Genomic DNA, 19040 nt, shown 5'->3' with positions numbered 1-19040 from the left:
TCGCAGAAAACTAGAATACGCCTCAACAATATGGAACCCGCACCATGCCTACCTCATTGACTCACTCGAGGCCATCCAGAACCGGGCAGCACGTTTCATCACCTCGCAGTACAAACCTCGGCTCAATGTTACTGTCAAGAAATCATCTCTCGGTCTCAAATCATTAACGCTTCGCCGAAAAATTTCAATCGTCTGCCTGTTCCACAAACTGTACTTTAATTTTCCAGCACTTCGAGAAAACCTTCTGCGCAGTCCGGTACGATCATCTCGCCGCTTATATAATTCATTTAGCATACAGCGCTTGCAGGGCTCCACCAATGCATTCAACAAATCGTTTCTTCCTTGCGCGATCGAATTTTAGAATAACTTGCCAGAAAACATTGTCGTTGAAACTAATCCTTCCAACTTTAGACAGCTACCCATCGACCATTTTCAAGAAAAACAAAATAAAACTTTCTCTGTATCAGCTGCGGTGTGCTACAAAACGATCACTTTATTGGAAACGTTTTATTACTGTGGTGTGTATTTCTGTGTTTTTTTTTTCACATAGTTTTTGATTGATTATATTAATGTATTTACTATGTTGCTTGTTTTTCTCGTTGTCTTCGACCGACTTTATAATTTGTTTACTGTTTTGCTTTTTCTAGTTTTCTTTCTAGTTTTTATTCTTTTTTTTTCTCTCCTTTTTTGCTTTTTCTTATGTATGACAGTCGAACACTTGAATCACCCCCCCCCCTCCCTTATGTAATGTCCCCACGGAACCCTTAAGGGTTAATAAATGATGATGATGATGATGATGAAAGAAGCAGAGAGGCTTTAGAGAAACATGTCTTTATACAGGAGGGAAGAGCGAAACGTAAGAATGGTGCGAAAGGAAGGAACATGCGCGTCACACTACAGCTCTGTGGGATAACACTAATTTCTGTTCAACAAGATAAAATTATGAAGTTCGGAAACTAGGAGGAAGATTGGTTTAGTTTATTGGGGTTTAACGTCCCAAAGCAACTCAGTCTATGAGGGACGCCGTAGTGAAGTGCTTCGGAAATTTCGACCACCCGGGCTTTTTTGACGTGCACTGACATTGCACAGTACACGGGCCTCTAGAATTTCTCTTCCATGGAAATTCGACCGCCGCGGTCGGGATCGAACCCGCGTCTTTCGGGTCAGCAGCCAAGCGCCGTAACCACTCAGCCACCGCGGCGGGGCTAGGAGGAAGAAACGCGCAAGGAAGACAGCGGGCATAGGAGATTCATTGTCAAGAAACGAAATGATTGAGGCAGCAAAATGTGCAAAAGTGGGAAGATGGGTACCGAGAGAGAAGTCGTTTGTAATTAATTTGGAATGAAAGCATACAAGAAAGCACAAAAACGATAAAAAAATGAATAGGTGTACATGAAACACGACTCATGAGGTACAAGAATCGAACATAGAATTGAAAAAGAAAGTTGACTACATAATGCAAGGTATGCATACGTGTTTAAACCTAAGGATAAAGTATCAATTGAGAAAGTAAACAGAACGTAACTGCTATAGGAAAGAAGTTGAGATGGTAGAATAAAAAATAAAACACACTACGAAGAGTCAAACTGAAAATGTGTTCAAGATGCCGCTGGAAATGCGCACGTCGAAGGTCCTTGATGTGTCACTAAACCACACGCGAACGCTCTGAAACCGACTGGCCTTTCTTTAATAAGCTAGCGCTGCAAAATTGACTCGGCAAGATAATAATTGAATTAACAGTCGTAGGCATCAGAATAACCGACAATTTCAGCTGCTGTGTTTAAGCATCGCTCAAAACATTTTGTGTTATTTGCCTACTCATCTTCTCCATTAGACCGGAGCATGCAAAACTTTGCCGAAGACTCTCTTGATCCATAAAGAAGCGTGCAGGAATGAATCAAAGGCAGGAAACTGAAAAACAGTTTCTTCGCAACCTCAATTCAATTTCAGAAACTTTCACGGGGGAAGGGGTTGTGGCGTGCCCTGGTAAAGGAGGTTACAGTGCAGTTCCAACAGCCTGCGTCTCCTGCGTACTAGATCCATAGGCGAGGTAGAAGATTCAGGTGTGCGAAGTACGGCTCGTGCCGAGGCACTTCTGGTCGTGGGGGAAAAGCAAGGTTAACGAGGCTCTGATTAGCAAAACACAAGACCTAATATTATTGCTGTTTCTTTTCATTTCTACGTGCAAGCTATGTGGTACAAATTTTCCTAAGATACATTGCAGAATTATGCATCATCTCACAGGTTTGCCGACGTTTCTTCCAACAGTTACCCGAAAAATGCACACAGAAATACATAGCGGAGAAAAACACGGACATTTAGGGCACACAAACATAGTGCTTCAAGAAGAGTGGTTAGTCGGGCTGATTGGTGTATGTTGCCGGAAATGACTGAACAGCGCTAGCAGAGAGGATGGAAGATAAGAACGCAAACACATGTGCATGTGTCTGTGTTGTCTTCAGTCCTTTCAGTTAGCGCCGGTAAGTGGTTTGCATCAACATAGCAGTTATCAACAACAGTTTATTGCGGAAAAGAAAGGTAATTTCTTTCCCTTGCATTTGGATCATGCATCTTGGTAGCGCCACGTATTTCATCATATCATGCTCAAAGATGACGTTCGTACGCTGATAATAAACTCGAGGTGTGAGACTCAGGTTGCCGTACTGGCGTTTCTACGAACACCATCTTTTTTCCTTTTCGATGAAGGAATAAAAATGCTCGAGCAGACATGTGCTGGGCGATACTAAGTAGCACGTTAAAGAACTAAATGTGTTGAAATTTTTCCCGGTGCCTCCGCTACGATATCATAGCCTCCGCAATGCCTTAGCTGCTAGACACCAATAACCGAGCACTCATTAGGCTCATTAGTTCCATGCCTCTCGGAAAAGTCTTCCTCGGAGTGCTCTCCCTACTCCTCTCGCGCAGCCCGAGTGGCTATCCAGGATGTCTCCTGGCCATCTTACTTCATATGCATTATCACGATGTAAAGAAACGCGAATAAAGCTGCGCCTAGGCGCTGCGCTGTTGGAATTTCTTTTGATTGCGCTTTTGCCTAAATGGTAAGAAAAAAGACGTACGAGTCGTTCTAGAATGCATCACGGACAACGCTAGCATCTTTTTGCTCCTACCGTAGCAAAAGCGCCTCGGCTGCGCTCTGTTCGCGTTTCTTTCCACCGTGATAGTACGCAGATGCATTTGGCACGCTTTCCTTCCCCAGTTGCTTTGTGTGCTATTCTCTGAAAAAGATCGATTTGTATTGGTGAAAAACATAATAGCAGCACCGCTCACCTGACGCCAGCGTCCATGGCGACCCGTAGGACGGAGACGAGCAGCAGCAACAGCACTGAGGCGCTGCCTGCGAGAAGCGCTAGACGCCGATGACGCAGCCCACACACCAGTCGGATTGCGTGCTGCGCAGTGAGAGGGCGACCGCTTAGCTTGGCTGCGGGTCCTTACGATTTTACTACGTTCCTTCTACACTAGACCCTCTTGGTTGCGTACCAAATTTCGCACACTTCCTCTATACTAATGATGCTACTTTCGACACCTAGCTTTGTCTCCACGACAGCCTGCAATAGCGACTGGTTGGCCGGGCCATTGACCACGACGTTGAGGCTCTACCTACCTCCTATTTTTTTCTTCTCGGTGGAGACGTTGGGACCATGCGCCTAACAAACCCATTCCTCATAGAATGTTCAGTGGGGCGAGTAGGTATATGTTCATATTGGGAGCCGCCGTGGTTGCTCAATCGTTATGGTGCTCGGCTGCTGACTCGAAAGACGTGGGTTTGATCCCGGCTGTGGCGGTCACATTTGGTTTGGTTTATTGGGTTTTAACGTCCCGAAGCAACTCAGGCTATGATTGACGCCGCAGTGAAGGGCTCCGGAAATTTCGACCACCTGGGGTTCTTTAACATGCACTGACCTCGCACAGCCCACGGGCCTCTGGAATTTCACCTTCATCGAAATTCGGCAGCCGCGGCCGGGATCCAACCGGCGTCTTTCGGGCCAGCAGCCGAGCGCCATAACCACTGAGCCACCGCGATGGGGTGTCGGTCCCATTTCAATAGAGGCGAAATGCTAGAGGCGCACGTACTCTTGAGTTTTAGTTTATTTCCCACAGCATGCACTAGGTGTGGCGAGGGGGACGAGAAAAAAGCTGCGCGAAAGCTGCTTGACTGGCCACGTCTCTCTTTAAAATACGGCAGCAAAAACACGACAGTTAGCCAGCATGTTCATATATGTAACGGAAGGAATAATCAAGAACCGCAGGTGGTCGAAATTAGCCGGAGGCTTCCAGTACTGCCTGCCACATAATCTATTTTTTTATTCATTGATTGATTTATCAAATACTGCCAACTGCTGCTTGGCAGTCAAAGCAGGAGTGGATACATTGTTTCTGGACAATTGCTAAGTTCAGTTTAACAGCGGCAAAGGAAGAAAACGTGCCATTGACAATCAGCCACGAAGTAACGCGCACAATCAAAAAATAGAAAAAAAGAAAGAATGAATACACTTCGAAAGGCGGACGGCAAAGTAAGAAGCATTGTAAAGAAATACTTGGTGCCTCATAGATAAGGTGACACGGCCATAACAAAAGATTCAACAGAGGGCATGTCAGCAACCTCATAGGGTTCCTGACATCTGAGTCGCTTTGGGACGTAATACCCCATAATACCCCATATTCTGGCGGAGGGCCAGAATAAAGCCGGACGCAGGACGAGTGCTGACTCAGAACTAAGCTTTATTCACAAAACCTAGGTTGCATAAATGATGAATAAAAGGCATGACACGTGAATTAAAGACAAAAAATGAAAACCACAACAAACGTGCCCGGGCTGCTCAAAAATTGCCAAGAAACAAGAGCTCCTTTATAGATAAAGGAATACTAGGTTTGCTAACGCAGCCGCGCTGCTCGGTTGCGACAAAATATGCTTGGTCTTAGTCGTGAGCCGCGAACGAAGGAGCAACACGAACGCCGCACATACCATCTCCCAGCCAGCGTGGCTCGGCCTCCCTGGCCCGCCTCAGAGCAAGTGAGCCTTTCACCCTCGTCCCTTACACCCTCGCTTGGGAGACGAGCACGCCACCACTCAGCCCCGCAGCCGCCCCGCGGCCGTGCGCGGTGGGCTCTACGTTTTGACAAAGAGTGCACAAGATAAGAACGGCTGCTGCTCGGATCACGAACAGTGGCTCGGTGGAAGCGTTAGGGCCATGCGGCCAGAAATCATTCATATTTTTTGTCCAGGAGAGAGATGAACACCCTGTTTACTCTTACCATAGTGACAGTGTAAGTCTAGTGCATGTGCGGAGCCCACGGCCTTTAGTTGCGGTCGTATAAACAATGTACTATTTTTTTTGTTTACTTGGCTCCTATCAGCAGAGACGAGGTAGCAAGTCCCTTTCCCCCTAAGCATGAAATGCTGGAAAAAAAATACTTGAATAAATACAAGGCCTCAAACAATGTTCCAACTCTGATAACACGCAATTGAGCGAGAATCCCAAGAGATTGTCTAATATGCAAAAAAAAATCTAGATGACTTTTCTGCACCAGTTAGGCTTACTCACTATATGTCTAATTAGATGCACTACAAAAAAATTGTCGACAGTTTCCTGATGAACATTGATGACCTGCAAAATATAAGTAGGTGGAAGAACCTATTTGTGTTCGACGTTTGCGAATGAAATAAGAACAGCACCAAAACCTTGTGGAAACGGTGTCCAGCCATATCTGGTTCTGCAGAAAATTTCAGATGGTGCTTTTGAGCGCATCCATAAATTGGAAGGCCATCTGAAGACAGATGCAGACCTGTTTGATTGAAGCAGCTGACGGGTGAAGTGGGGTAAAAATGCTGGAGAAGTCCAGCAACCTTAAAGGCTCAGGGTATAGCATATATCAAAGGATTTTTATCCTCGTGTTGAATGAATAGGAAATAACCTCCGGGCAAATAGTGCAGAAATCATGATTACGTTTGTCAAAGTTAAAACAAACAGTAAACTATGTCGATGGGACGACGCCCGAGATGAAAAAGTGTTCTGTGCTTCTACGTGACGGTACCGCTCCACGAACGGCGGCGCAAACGGTGCCAGGTCCGTGCTTAACGTTAATGGAAGAAACATTGCGAATAAATACGGCGAGCTTGAAACACTTTACACAATACCACGGAATCGCCGTTAGTACCGAAATGTGACTTCAAGATGAAGCTATCGTACGTCATCAATGCGATATCATTCTTAACGAACGCACTTGAAGAGGGGGTGGCATCGCAACCATGATAAGGAGAGGAATAGACTGTATACGTATAGTTTATCACACGAATGCTGCAATGGTCCGAGTAAATGTTTTCATCATTTGCAGCTGAGCTTTTTAATCACCGCCGTTTACCGGCTACCAAGTGCTAAGAATTCATCATCATAATCATTAATCATTTATTTTACCCTTAAAGGCACATATTGCGGCACTACTTAATTGGGGTGAGGAAAAAATACAATGCTAACAAAATACAGCTCAATATGGTTTAAGGGAGTTTAACGTCCCGAAGCGACTCAGGCCATGAGGGACGCCGTAGTGGAGGGCTCCGAAAGTTTCCACCACATAGGATTCTTTTACATGCACAGACATGGCAGAGCACACGAGCCTCTAAAATTTCGCCTCCCACAAAATTCGTTCGCAGCCGCCGGGATCAAACCCGCGTGTTTCGGGTCAACAGCCCAGCGCCATAACCACTGAGCCACCGTGGCGGCAATTCAATCCTTGTCCTAGCGAAATTCAGTGCTGTAAACCTTAAGTGGCTTTTTAATTCAAGACAATAAGCGTAATAACCACGCAAGTATGTGTGAAGACATTTTAGAAGGGTTGTTTTGTAGGCCAGTTGGTCATACATATTTCAAGAAATGCCTGATAACAAAGAGCACATTTGTTGGCAGCATCTCCCGCGGTGTAATAAGGCTCCATTGCCCTTCAATTCCTGCGATTTAAAAACTTGTAAAACGCGCTCTTGTGGTTTCCTATTTAAGTCCGCTGTCACGCCGCAGCTAGCGTGCGTCGTGGTAAAGTGTGAGGAGTGTCGCCGAAAGGGAGCAGGGGAATGCGCAGACAAAAGGAGAAGGACTTAAAACGGCGTAGCGTGCGAGGGTCGTGCTTCTCGGCCCCAGCGAGTGGGGAATGGTTTCTTCTAGGAAGTCGGGCCGAAACCCGAGACGACGACAGGACGGCTGGGATGGACTGGCGCTGTTCTTGTTTTCGTTCTTGCTAGCTGGCCAGAGCGGCTAACAGTGGAGTGCGTGTTTTATTGTGTTTGTTTCTTTTTGTTGTAATAGCTTCTAGTTAGCCATGGCTGCTTACAGCGAGGTGTGTGTTTTATATTGTTTACTTGTCTTTTGCCTTGTGACCTCTTACTTCTAAACGACGGCGGGAAAGTCGTCGATTGGCTAAAAAGTAAGTTTTGGCGGGAGGATTGTTTATTGGCGGAGGAGAGAGTTTTTGGCGCGAATGTGACAAGATGGGTGCGCGCGAAGGAGAGCGCCGAGGTTGGGTGTGTGGCAGCCGGACAGATCGGTCGTGTGTGGCCGGTGGTGGTCCCGGGGCCGAGAGCGTATAGTTGGAGACGCGAGTTAGTTGAGCGGCGGCCGGACGGGTTGGCCGTGTGTTGGCCGGCGGTGGTCCGGAGTCGTGGAAGTTTTGAGGTTTTATATTTAATTAAAGTGGAGAGGCCGAAATCATTCGGCATATGTAAATAAGTTGTATATACATTTGTAATAAATAATTTCTTGAAGAAAGCCTTACAAGTGCCTCGCCATCCGAAGACCTGCACACCTGTCTAAACTCACCAGTCGCGAAGTACGTCCCCCGGGTCACTCACGAGACCCGCCCTCTACGACTCCGCATCAACATCAAAGGAGAAGTACAACATCAACAACGACAGAAAAGAGAGGGAGAAAAGTCGTGACTTCCGCCCTTCTAAAGTCTTGCGAACACAACGTTACCGTTAGTTTTACAACTCAAACCGAGCGTCTTTGCATGGCCGGCTACAAGTCATCCCTGATGGGGGGAGCCGCGGAATCATTATTCAAAAAGTTGAAGCACCCAGGCAGGGCGGCCACATCACAGGAACCTTCAAGAGAAAAGAAATTTGAGGTTGTTCCATACATACACAAGGTTTCACACAACCTTAAAAAGGTGTCTACGAAGAATAGTTATTTTAGGCCGCAGAAAAGACAAACTTCAAAGAGAAATTTTTGAAGCAGCAGTCATCCTTCGTTCGGGGACAAACACATCCGTGAGCAATGCATCTGTGACGCTTCTCAAGGGAGAATTGTAATTGCTATCAGAATGATTAGATTTGGGGCATGACGATGTTCGCTTGTGTCACACGTGCCATGGGTGCTGATCATTTTGTGCCTAATGCTCTGTTCACTGCATGTTATCTTTTTTCTTTTTTGTCGTTGATGAGCGCAAAGCATATATTCGTTGAAGCGAGTTTCAATAAAATCAGTTGTTAGTTGGCGCTCTGTGGTGTTTTTTTACGTTTTGTCCTTGTCTGCCGTGCCGAAGCATTTTTTGAAGAAATGTGAAGATATTCATATGCCCAACATCACCCGGGATTTGCTACGTGCTCATCCTCTATGTTGGGACTCTAATACTTTCGGAATGAAGAAGATGATTCAGCACCGCCGCCAACGACGACGAAGCGCTAGCGCCGCCCGTCGGATTACCACTACACCTTGGCCAATCCCCCCACGTGGGTATGTGCCATTATAAAGAGGTGAAGAAGAAGAAGAAGCCCGTCGGATGGTCGTGCTGCAGAACTGCCGCTTGCGTGCCGGTCTCTCACCTCGCTGGTTCTTAGACTATTTGCGCCAGGGTCTTTGTCGCCAGCGCTTCAACGTGCCAATAAACCGCTCTACATTTGGTGGAGGTTGCTGCATTCACCTTTCCCCATCACCGTGGACCTTCGCAGTCGCACCATCTCGATGTCCAAGGCCAGTAAACAGCCCCCCCCCCCCCCCCCCCCCCGCCGCAGCCAGTCATCTGCTCTGGTCCCTTACAAAAATGACTTTTGAGCTTCAGTTGACGCCTTGTTGAGCTCCTGTTGAATCAACTGGAAACCAACATGAACTCAATGTATGTTGAGCCTACCCAACACCTGCTACACGGAATTTTTGTTGAGCGTAGTCAAGAGATTTACTGTTGAGCAATTTCTGTTGGATTTAAGTTGAATCATCTCAAGGCAGCCGTTTCTAAGCCTAACTAAATGAAATCATTTCGACATCCATCGTGTAAACAGAACCTGATCACATTACACATATTAAGAACGCATGCAGCACCCGTTAAAACTCTCATAAACCGCTCAAAGTCATTTTCTTGCATAGAAAAAAGTGCACTATGCTCATTCAGGCATACCTACTTTGGAGGATTCGTATGTGCTCTCATAAAAAAGGGCGCTTAATTGGTTTGGTTGGTTTGGTTTGTGGGGTTTAACGTCCCAAAGCGACTAAGGCTATGAGAGACGCCGTAGTGGAGGGCTCCGGAAATTTCGACCACCTGGGGTTCCTTTAACGTGCACTGACATCGCACAGTACACGGGCCTCTAGAATTTCTCCTCCAAAGAAATTCCAGCCGCCGCGGCCGGGATCGAACCCGCGTCTTTTGGGTCAGCAGCCGAGCACCTTAACCACTGAGCCACCGCGGCGGCGGCGCTTAATTAATGCTTTCATTAAGTTGTTTACGAATAAATCAAGGTCGTCAAATAATAGACCGTTGCATATGAACTTCATTACTTCTACTACACATAAAATAAATAAATATTAAGAGTAATAACTGACATAACTTTGCTAATCGGCAGGCCATAACCTGCGCAGGTCCGGACACCCCTGAGTAGGACTATATAAGGGCGAAGCCGAGGTTGCACTAAAGATCAAGATGAACTCTGTCAGTTCTTTCTATAGCCAGTACTGTCCCATGCTCTTTATCTGATGGATGTGTAGGATGTGTATGTATATATATATATTTATATACATACGTGTTTATGCGTATGTGTGGAGCGTTACGTCACAGGGGGTGATGGCTTCACGTTAACGAGAAATCGCAGCAATATGAATATACCGCCGAAAATTGCTGGTAGTCGGTCCATCTGGTGCAATACGAATGCATTCCCAGGATTTTTTGCTTTTTAACCCCAGCCAAGATTCAGAATGGTGTGTTGATTCACTCCCGTAATTCCAACATGAATTCAACATGAACGCAAAGCAGAAATTTCATTGAGAATACTCAACTCTAGCACAGTGGCCACTTTTCCAATGAGTTTCAACTCGGCCTCAACAATTCACCAACACTAGCCCATCCTGGTCACAACAAAAATTCAACATGGCGTGTTGAGTCTGCTCATGAGAACTTCAACACTGTCTCAAGAAGCATTTTTGTAAGGGGTGCCGTCCGGCAGCGGGACCCCGCTGTTTTCAGCGGCCACAGCGACCAGGATGTGGAAGATTGGCTGGAGTCGTACGAAAGGGTGAGCCGCCATAACAACTGGGACGACCGCGTCAAACTCACCATTATGATATTCTACCTGAGCGATGTCGCGAACCTGTGGTTCCGGAACCACGAGCACACTCTCGGAGGTTTTCGGCCGTCCCGCCGTGCGGAAACTGCGCGCTGAGCAAAGCCTGCATGTCCGGGCTCAGCACACGGACAAGACTTTCACCAGCTACATTGAAGATGTAGTTGACCTCTGCAAGCGTGTTGATCCGGCTGTCTGAGGCTGAAAAGATCAAGCACATCATGAAAGGTATCGACGACGACGCTTTTCAAATGTTGTTGGCGTAGAGCCCACCATCATATCCTCGGTGTATACCCCGTGCCAAAGTTTCGAAGAATTGCGCAAACAACGTCTTTGCGCTCGTCGCCATCCCCCGCCTGCCGACTCCATCTCCGGCCTAGGCATCAACCACGGCTTGCTAGCCACAATCAAAGACTTCGTGCGGGACGAGGTCGCCCGGCAGCTCTCGCTCCTATCTAGCCAACACCCGCCACCGCCCATCCTCGGTCCTGAGATCCGGCATGCCATCACGTAGGAGATCGCCGATGCACTTCCTAGTCTTCGGCAACCGGCACCCTTGGCTCCCCAGGTCGGTCTTCTCCCGATCCAGCCCACCCATGTTGCCGCACCGTTGAGCTGGAGTCCCCCCAGTAACCGTGCCGCCTGCGCCCGCACCCGTGCCTCTCACATATGCCGAGGCTGTCACAAGACCACCGCGGCCGCAGGCCTATGCATACGTTCATCCTGCGGTGCCTGCGCCTGTTGCTTTCCAACAGCGTTCCACGCCCGCTACCTACAACCCTCGGCGCACGGCTGACAACATACCGATCTGCTACGCCTGCAGTCTTCCAGGCCACGTCGCGCGCCACCTTTCGAACGAACCCCTCAGGGTACCTCACCTGACCGCGCGCTTGGTGGCCAGCCCTACGTTTCCCAGCGCTCGCCCTCCCTCTACGCCGCTGCTTGCCGCCCATGAGGCGTCGCACCGTCCCCGCCGATTCAGAATACTGGCAGCCGCGGTTCCCGGGGCACGAACTGCGCACTCATCGCCCTGCTTATGTCCTCGCCTTCAACGCCGAATCTTCTTGACGTGCTTGTAGACGGCGTCAAGACACTTGCGCTTGTGGACACTTGAGCAACCCTTTCTGTAATTAACGAACACTTCTGCCGTTCGCTTCGAAAGGTTACCGCTCCATCTTCTGGATTCTCCCTCCATACAGCTATCACCGCGCTCGTTCATCCTTCTGCCGTTCGCACAGCACGCGTCGTCATCGCCGATGTTTTATATGTTGTCGAATTTTTAGTCCTCTGTGCAAGCTCCCATGACGACATCTTTGGATTTGATTTTCTATCCCGCCACAGCGCCGTCATTGACTGCGCCCGTGCGCATGTCGTCTTTTCTACGCTCTGTGAGGCGCCCTTCAACGAGGCTGATGACTTGGTCCTCCTCGGTGCGAGAAATGAAGAGACAAGGAAATGAATAGATGAAGCTACTTATAACATAGGCCTCGACCAAGCGGCGTAGGTCTTTTTCGCGTATGGCATGATGGCGGTTGGCAATGCGGCGCATGATGCAGATGATCTGGTGCACAGCGTTTGTAAGTCTAGTAATGAGGGTGATGTGCTTGCCATTTGACTGAAGAAATAGTCCTTGAATGCGGCGGGTAGAGACAAGGGGAATGGGTGTGCCGTCCTGGTAGACGGTGAGAGAAGGCGTCATGGTGGCCACCCATCGAGGCAGAAGGAGCAAAAGCATCGATTTGGACGAGGAGCAGCTCAACCTGATAGCCCTAGTGTGAGTCTCCATTGCGCCTACGCCCGCCTGGAGAGTGGCCTCCATATCGCCAAGATTTCCGGTGGTCACCCAGAGGGTGATGTGATCGGCGTAGAAAGCATGAGATAGAGCTGGAATAGTGCGCAAACCACGTGCCAGCGGGAAGAGGGTGATGTTAAAAAGAAGCGGGGACAAGAGAGAACCTTGGGAAGAACCTGTGGTTTGCCGCCGGCTAGTGTAACAGCCGAGCGCCAAGTAATGTGAAAGAGCGGACGCGCCCTCCTCTCCCGGCGCCCGTCGGAGGGCGAGCCCCTGCTCGCCCGTCCCTGTCTAAAATAAATGCTTTTCTGTTCTCAGCCACCCGTCTGGAGGGTCGTTCTTCTCCGCGCTCGTCGAACACTCACGACATGGTGTCAGAAGTGGGATCCGGGCTTCGCTAAAGAGATTCTCGCCGTCCTCAGCGGTCGAAAGGAACCCTGATGGCAGAAGCAACTGCGAGTTCGGGCTTTGCGCTGAAGCCGCCCACAGCTTTCACTTTCGACCGAGCGTCGGAATGGCCAGCCTGGATTCTCGAGTTTGAAGACTACCGCTACGCATCCGGTCTCAACAGGCAAGACCAGGAGACGCAGGTGCGGACTCTGCTCTACGTGATGGGCCGCCAAGCCAGGCAAATCTTCAACACGTTTTCGCTCTCCGCTGAAGACGCAAAGAACTACGACCTCGTCAAGGGGAAGTTCGATTCGCACTTCGTTCAGACAAAGAACGTTGTCTACGAATCAGCATGCTTCAACCGGCGTGAACAGGAGCCCACAGAAACGGTTGACCAATACGTCACTGTGCTGTACAACATGGCGGACAGGTGCGATTACGGTGAACCGCGGGATCGACTCATCCGCGACCGTTTTGTCTTGGGCCTCCTTGATAAAAGGCTGTCAGAAGCGTTGCAGCTGGATGCCGACCTCACCCTCGTCAAAGCTCTCTCCAAGGCTCAACAGAAGGAAACAGTGCATCATCAACAGCAGCTACTTCAACTTCAAGCCGCGGAGGGAAGCCCATTGGTCAAGACGGAAGGCACTGCTTTGGATGCTGTTGTCCGCGCAAAGCATAAGGGAAAAAATCGCACGCGACCGGCCAGTTTCGCGAAGACGAGCAGCCAGTCTTGCAGCTACTGCGGTGGAGCGCCTCACCCTCGTCCTTCGTGTCCGGCTAAATCCGAAAAGTGCTCAAGATGCAAAAGTAAGGGACATTACGCTCGCGTCTGCAGAAAGTTTCCCTCTAAAGAAGTCTCAACACTGGAGCAGGAAACCTCAGCACTTTTTCTCGGCGCTGTCCATCAACCAGCCACTGCTCAGAACGACATCAGGCTCGCCGAAGTCGGCGTTAACGGATTTCCATTGGTTGCCAAGATTGACACAGCGGCTCAAGTCTCCGTTGTGCCTGCAAATTTTGCCGCAGTTCCCAGAGATCTCCATCCGGTAAAAGAAACTTTGGCAGGATCGACGGGGAAAGCGCTTCAAGTTGTCGGAAAATTTGGCGCAACTATCAAATGGAAGAAGCGAAGTTCCGACCAAGTCATCTACGTCGTTCAACATCTCAAGCACCCGCTCCTTGGATTACCTGCTATAGAGACTTTGGGCTTGGTGAAGTTCCTGTGCGCAACCGAACGCATTGAGGAGCGTTACTCCCAACTTTTCTGCGGACTAGGTCAGTTGCCGGGCGAGTACACCATTCGTCTCGAGCCGACAGCCGTGCCGTACTCCGTGACTGTAGCGAGGCGCATTGCTGTACCGCTACGAAAAGCAGTGGAGCAGGAAATACACAAGATGAGGGAGCAAGGGGTTATTCGTCCTGTTGAAGGCCCTACGGACTGGTGTGCCGGAATCGTTCCCGTTGTGAAGCCGTCAGGAGGAGTCCGAATCTGCGTGGATTTCACTCGCCTCAATTCATCGGTCCTCAGAGAAAGGTTTCCTCTTCCGTCAGTGGAACAGTCACTCGCACTGCTAGGTGAGGCTACAGTATTTTCTCGACTTGATGCCAACTCGGGATTTCACCAAATTCCTCTTTCTCCGGCATGCCAAGAGCTGACTACTTTTATCACGCCGATAGGGCGGTTCTGTTTCACCAGACTTCCCTTCGGTATCACGTCAGCGCCGGAGTACTTTCAAAAACGAATGTCCGAAACTCTCAGTGGACTGACTAGAGTAGTCAATCTCATGGACGATATTCTAGTTTTTGGCCGCGACCAAGCGGAGCATGACAAGAACCTGGACGCGACGCTAAAGCGACTCGCTTCATCGGGATTCACCCTCCACCGCACGAAATGTGTTTTCAGTGTTAATGAGGTGGCCTTCCTGGGATGCGTCATAAACCGCCGAGGTATCCGTCCCGACCCTAAAAAAGTCGAGGCAGTCAAGTCACTTCCTCCGCCAAAAGACGTCGCGGGAGTCCGGAGGATCTTGGGAATGGTGAATCATTTGGCAAGGTTTCTGCCATGTCTGGCCGAGAAAACTGCACCGCTTCGAGACCTCCTCAAAAAGACATCAGAGTGGACCTGGGGGCCTGCTCAGGAAGTAGCGTTCATGAGCATCAAAGACCTCCTGTGTTCAGAGAAGTGCTTAGCCAAGTATCATCCACACTACCCTACAACACTGTCAGCGGATGCATCAGCCCATGGTTTGGGTGCAGTCCTGCTACAAACGCAGCCAGATGGATGTGAACGCTCAGTTGCATACGCCTCGAGATCCCTAACAACGGCAGAAACGCGCTATGCTCAGGTTGAAAAGGAAGCCTTGGCACTGACATGGGCAGCCGAACGCTTTGAAGAATACATCCGTGGACTCACGACAACATTCCAGACTGACCATCAGCCTTTGATCACCCTTCTGGGAAAGGCCTCTCTGGATTTGCTGCCGCCACGTATTCAACGCTTCCGCATGCGCCTCATGCGCTTCACCTATACGATGCAGTATGTGCCAGGGAAAAGCCTTGCAACGGCCGACACTTTGTCCAGGGCACCCGTAACCAGCGACCTGGTAGCAGGAATGTTCACCTGCGACGAAGTCAGTGCCTACGTAAAGGGAGCTGTCATCGGACTTCAAAGTTCCGCCTTCGATCCGATCAAGAAAGCACAAAACGAAGACGAAATCTGCCAGCGTCTTCGGTGGTACTGCGTGCATGGATGGCCGAAAAAACGCAAAGTTCCCGCTGCTTTGTCACCATTCTGGCAACACCAAGCAAGTCTAACCCAAAACGATGGCTACTTGCTATATGGAACACGCTTGGTTATCCCTCAACACATGAGAGGAGAAATTCTCGCTCGCCTACACGAGGGGCATCAAGGAATCGAGCGCTGCAGAGCCAGAGCCAGGCAGTCTGTGTGGTGGCCGGGGTTATCCAGTGAACTCCGCCAAGTCGTCTCTAACTGTCAAATCTGCGGTAAAACGCGCCAGCAAAATGCTGAGGTGCTCCTGCCAACATCAATTCCCGAGCTGCCTTGGAACATGGTGGGCATAGATCTCTTTCAACTTCGTGGCAAGCCGTACCTCATCTGTGTGGACTACCACTCTCGGTACCCGGAGATAGCGCTTCTAGCTTCCACAACAGCAGACGCAGTTATAAAACACCTCAAGAGCTTTTTCGCTCGTCATGGAATTCCTGTGACTGGTTTCCGACAACGGCCCTCAGTTTTCGTGCTCGGAGTTTGCGAAATTCGCGAAGTCGTACGGTTTTACCCACATCACGAGCAGCCCCTTACATCCGCAGGCCAACGGGGAAGCAGAGCGAGGGGTGCAAACAGTAAAACGCCTGCTGAAGAAGGCTGAAGATCCTTATCTTGCGTTGCTGGCCTACAGAGACACGCCAGGACCAACAGGCTTCAGCCCCTCGAAACTGCTCATGGGACGACGGCTGCGCACACGTGTTCCGACATTTCCCGCTCTCTTCGCACAGCGGGGTAGCGAGAGCAAGCAGGCAGCCGCGAAGGATCGCGAAACCAAGGAGCAACAGAGGCGAAATTTCAACTCGCGACACGCCGCCAGAGAGCTGCCGGTACTCCCGCCCAAGACCCAAGTTTGGGTGAGAGACTTCGACTGCGAGGGGGAAATAGTAGAGCAAGCCGGGACCCCACGGTCATACTGGGCAAAGACAAGCCGCGGGACCGTGCGCCGCAATCGGCGGATGCTGGTTTCCTGGAAGCCATCGCAGAGTCGAACGACGCCGCCTCCTTCTCCCGCTTTCCTGGGCTACGACGATGAAGACTGGCTATTAACACCAAGCGCGTCGCCGACAGAGGACGACGGGGGAGCTCGACCGCGGCGCGACAGTAACTCACCGCCCGAGACATCACACTGCGCTCAAGCTGCGGCTGCAAGGGCACCAGTTGCCGTGACTCGCTCCGGGCGTAGTGTCTTTGTGCCGGACCGTTTCGGGGGTATCGCCGTGGTGTTGGCTAACGGAGGGGGATGTGGTGTGCCGCCGGCTATTGTAACAGCCGAGCGCCAAGTAATGTGAAAGAGCGGACGCGCCCTTCTCTCCCGGCGCCCGTTGGAGGGCGAGCCCCTGCTTGCCCGTCCCTGTCTAAAATAAATGCTTTTCTGTTCTCAGCCACCGGTCTGGAGGGTCGTTCTTCTCCGCGCTCGTCGAACACTCACGACAGAACCCTTGTTGCCAAGAGAGAAAGAATGAGAAGAAAGTGGGCCGCATGATATTTCGGCTGTGTGGGGGGCGCGGAAAGCGGTGATATAAGCATGGACACGGGGTTAGACATGGAGAGAGGAGAGAGTGTCTAGAATGGCAGTGTGATGTATATTGTCGGTTGCTTTGATAAGGTCCAGCTCCAGGATAGCTCGAGTGCGTTTGTGGTGGGAGGGGTGTAGGACATCCTTGGAAAGTTTAAGCTGACATCCTGGGTGGAGAACTCGGGACGAAAGCCGAACATGGAGTTAGGAAACGTGTCGTGGTCATCCAGGTACGTCTGCACGCAGGTTCGGAAATCCCCCTACTATTTCGTGTGCACATCACATACGTAGTACATACCATTAACAAGGCCTTCCGGTGAACAACTTTCTGGCCGTCCCGCAGACCCTTTTCACGGTTACTGTAGCTTGGGGCCTGCCCACCTATCTCCAGACAAGTTACCCCCGAAAAACCGTGCGGCGGCAAATCAGCAGGACAAATATCCGCACAATCTCCGCGCAAAAGAAAATCTAAGCAAGGATAAATTACAGCTGCCCCCGATGTCAGTTTGGTGGTTTCCATTTGGTCGAAAGTTGCCTCAGGGTTTGTCGCTCTCCCTACAGTTTTCCGTGGAATGCGAAACATCACAAAGCACAAGCGCAACGTGCACGACCACTCATGTGCAATTCTAGAAGGAACTCTGTGCATCGATGAAGAGCGAAAAATAAGGTTTGGGTTTCTCTAACTTGCCGGCAATCCCACGATAGCCAATAAGACGATAAAGAATAAGTCTAAACTTACACCTCTCCTCCTAGACTTGATTAACAATCGAAAAATTAACCAAGTGAAACACAAAATGTTCGGAAAGTATGCACCCAGACGCGCGTACATGTGCATACAATGAACATGCTAAAGTTCAAAGCACGTAAGAGCACAGCATTTCCGATTATTTGGACAGCAGTGTCTTTCTCTGAAATTCACTTGATGTTATAGCCCTAAGTTCACTCCCCTCTGAGTGGACACACTGGTGTCATAGCTGAGCTTTCTTCCCATAATGAATTTGAGTGGCGGTACAGCGCGTCCGTGTTAGCGTGGCTGCTGCCTAGGTGAAGTCGAATGGTCACGTTGTAGTGTTGAAGCGCGAGCGCCAAACGCGTCAATTTCGTCCACCGAGGCACGGTGCTCTTAAGGTACGAGAGTGGGTTATGGCCACTGACTTCGTTTACCTCGGCTTCTTAAACCCATGTCTCAAATTCCTTCAGGCCTCAGGTCACTTCGAATGCCTCTCGCTCAATTGTAATCCACCTCATCTGCGTTGGCGTAAATCAGTGACTCGCAAAGGTGACCGCAATTTCTGAACGGTCCTCAACCGACTGAGCCAAGCAAGCTCCAGCGGCGACTGACGATGCGTCAGTGTAAAGAAGGTGTGGTTTCCCCGCTTGAGGTGTGGCCAACGACACAGCCATGCATAAAGCTCGCTTGAAGTTATTGAAAGCCTCATCTGCCTCAGCAGACCAGGGTTCTAGATTTGGTACTCTTTTTCCCAGTGAGCTGCGTCAGCGGCTGAGCTATCCCGGCAAATTTGCAGCCATAGATCGGGTAGTAATTACACAGAACGTTCCTTAAGTCGATCTCCATTAGTGGGACGTTGTCACGATATTGTGGGCTGATCAACGGTTGGTTGGCGCCGAAATTATAATACATCGGGCCAACCTGCCCCACACTACACTCTCCGTGATTTCGGAGGAGGAGGAGCGACAAACTGCTCCACCCCGCTTGCAAAAGATGAAGTTCGACTGCTGACCGGCGATAGGGGCCACGCCTGATTAGTCGTTGACCGGAGGCATGAGGCGTAGGCAAGTTCTTTACCAAACCCCTTTACTAAGGCAAATGAAAAGAACCGAAAGTTACAACACAAAGCCCAACAAAGACGAGTGCGGGCACGGGCGCGACGCGAATTACACACACAACATGAGGCCGCGAACACTACAATTAACACATAGAAGGAAACATAAGGGCGATTACTATACAGCACGTTACAACAACAAAGCAATG

The 19040-nt window shown here is 49.9% G+C and overlaps 1 protein-coding gene across 1 annotated transcript in view; it reads right to left on the bottom strand.

The window, feature by feature from the left end:
* The window catches only part of LOC149334654 (galactosylceramide sulfotransferase-like), a 123622-nt gene extending 120214 nt beyond the window's left edge, over window positions 1-3408 (bottom strand). The window contains exon 1 of the mRNA XM_089555277.1: window positions 3289-3408. Within this exon, the coding sequence (XP_089411403.1) occupies window positions 3289-3305 (17 nt within the window). The 5' untranslated portion in view covers window positions 3306-3408. The remainder of the gene's footprint in view (window positions 1-3288) is intronic.
* Between the last annotated feature and the right edge of the window lie 15632 nt (window positions 3409-19040).

Source organism: Amblyomma mixtum, chromosome 8 (genome assembly GCF_055824585.1).
Source record: "Amblyomma mixtum isolate Tamu chromosome 8, ASM5582458v1, whole genome shotgun sequence".
NCBI classification, from domain to species: Eukaryota; Metazoa; Arthropoda; class Arachnida; order Ixodida; family Ixodidae; genus Amblyomma; species Amblyomma mixtum.
The sequence above is the reverse complement of the archived record's forward strand: the minus strand, read 5'-3'. Positions and strand labels throughout refer to the sequence as shown.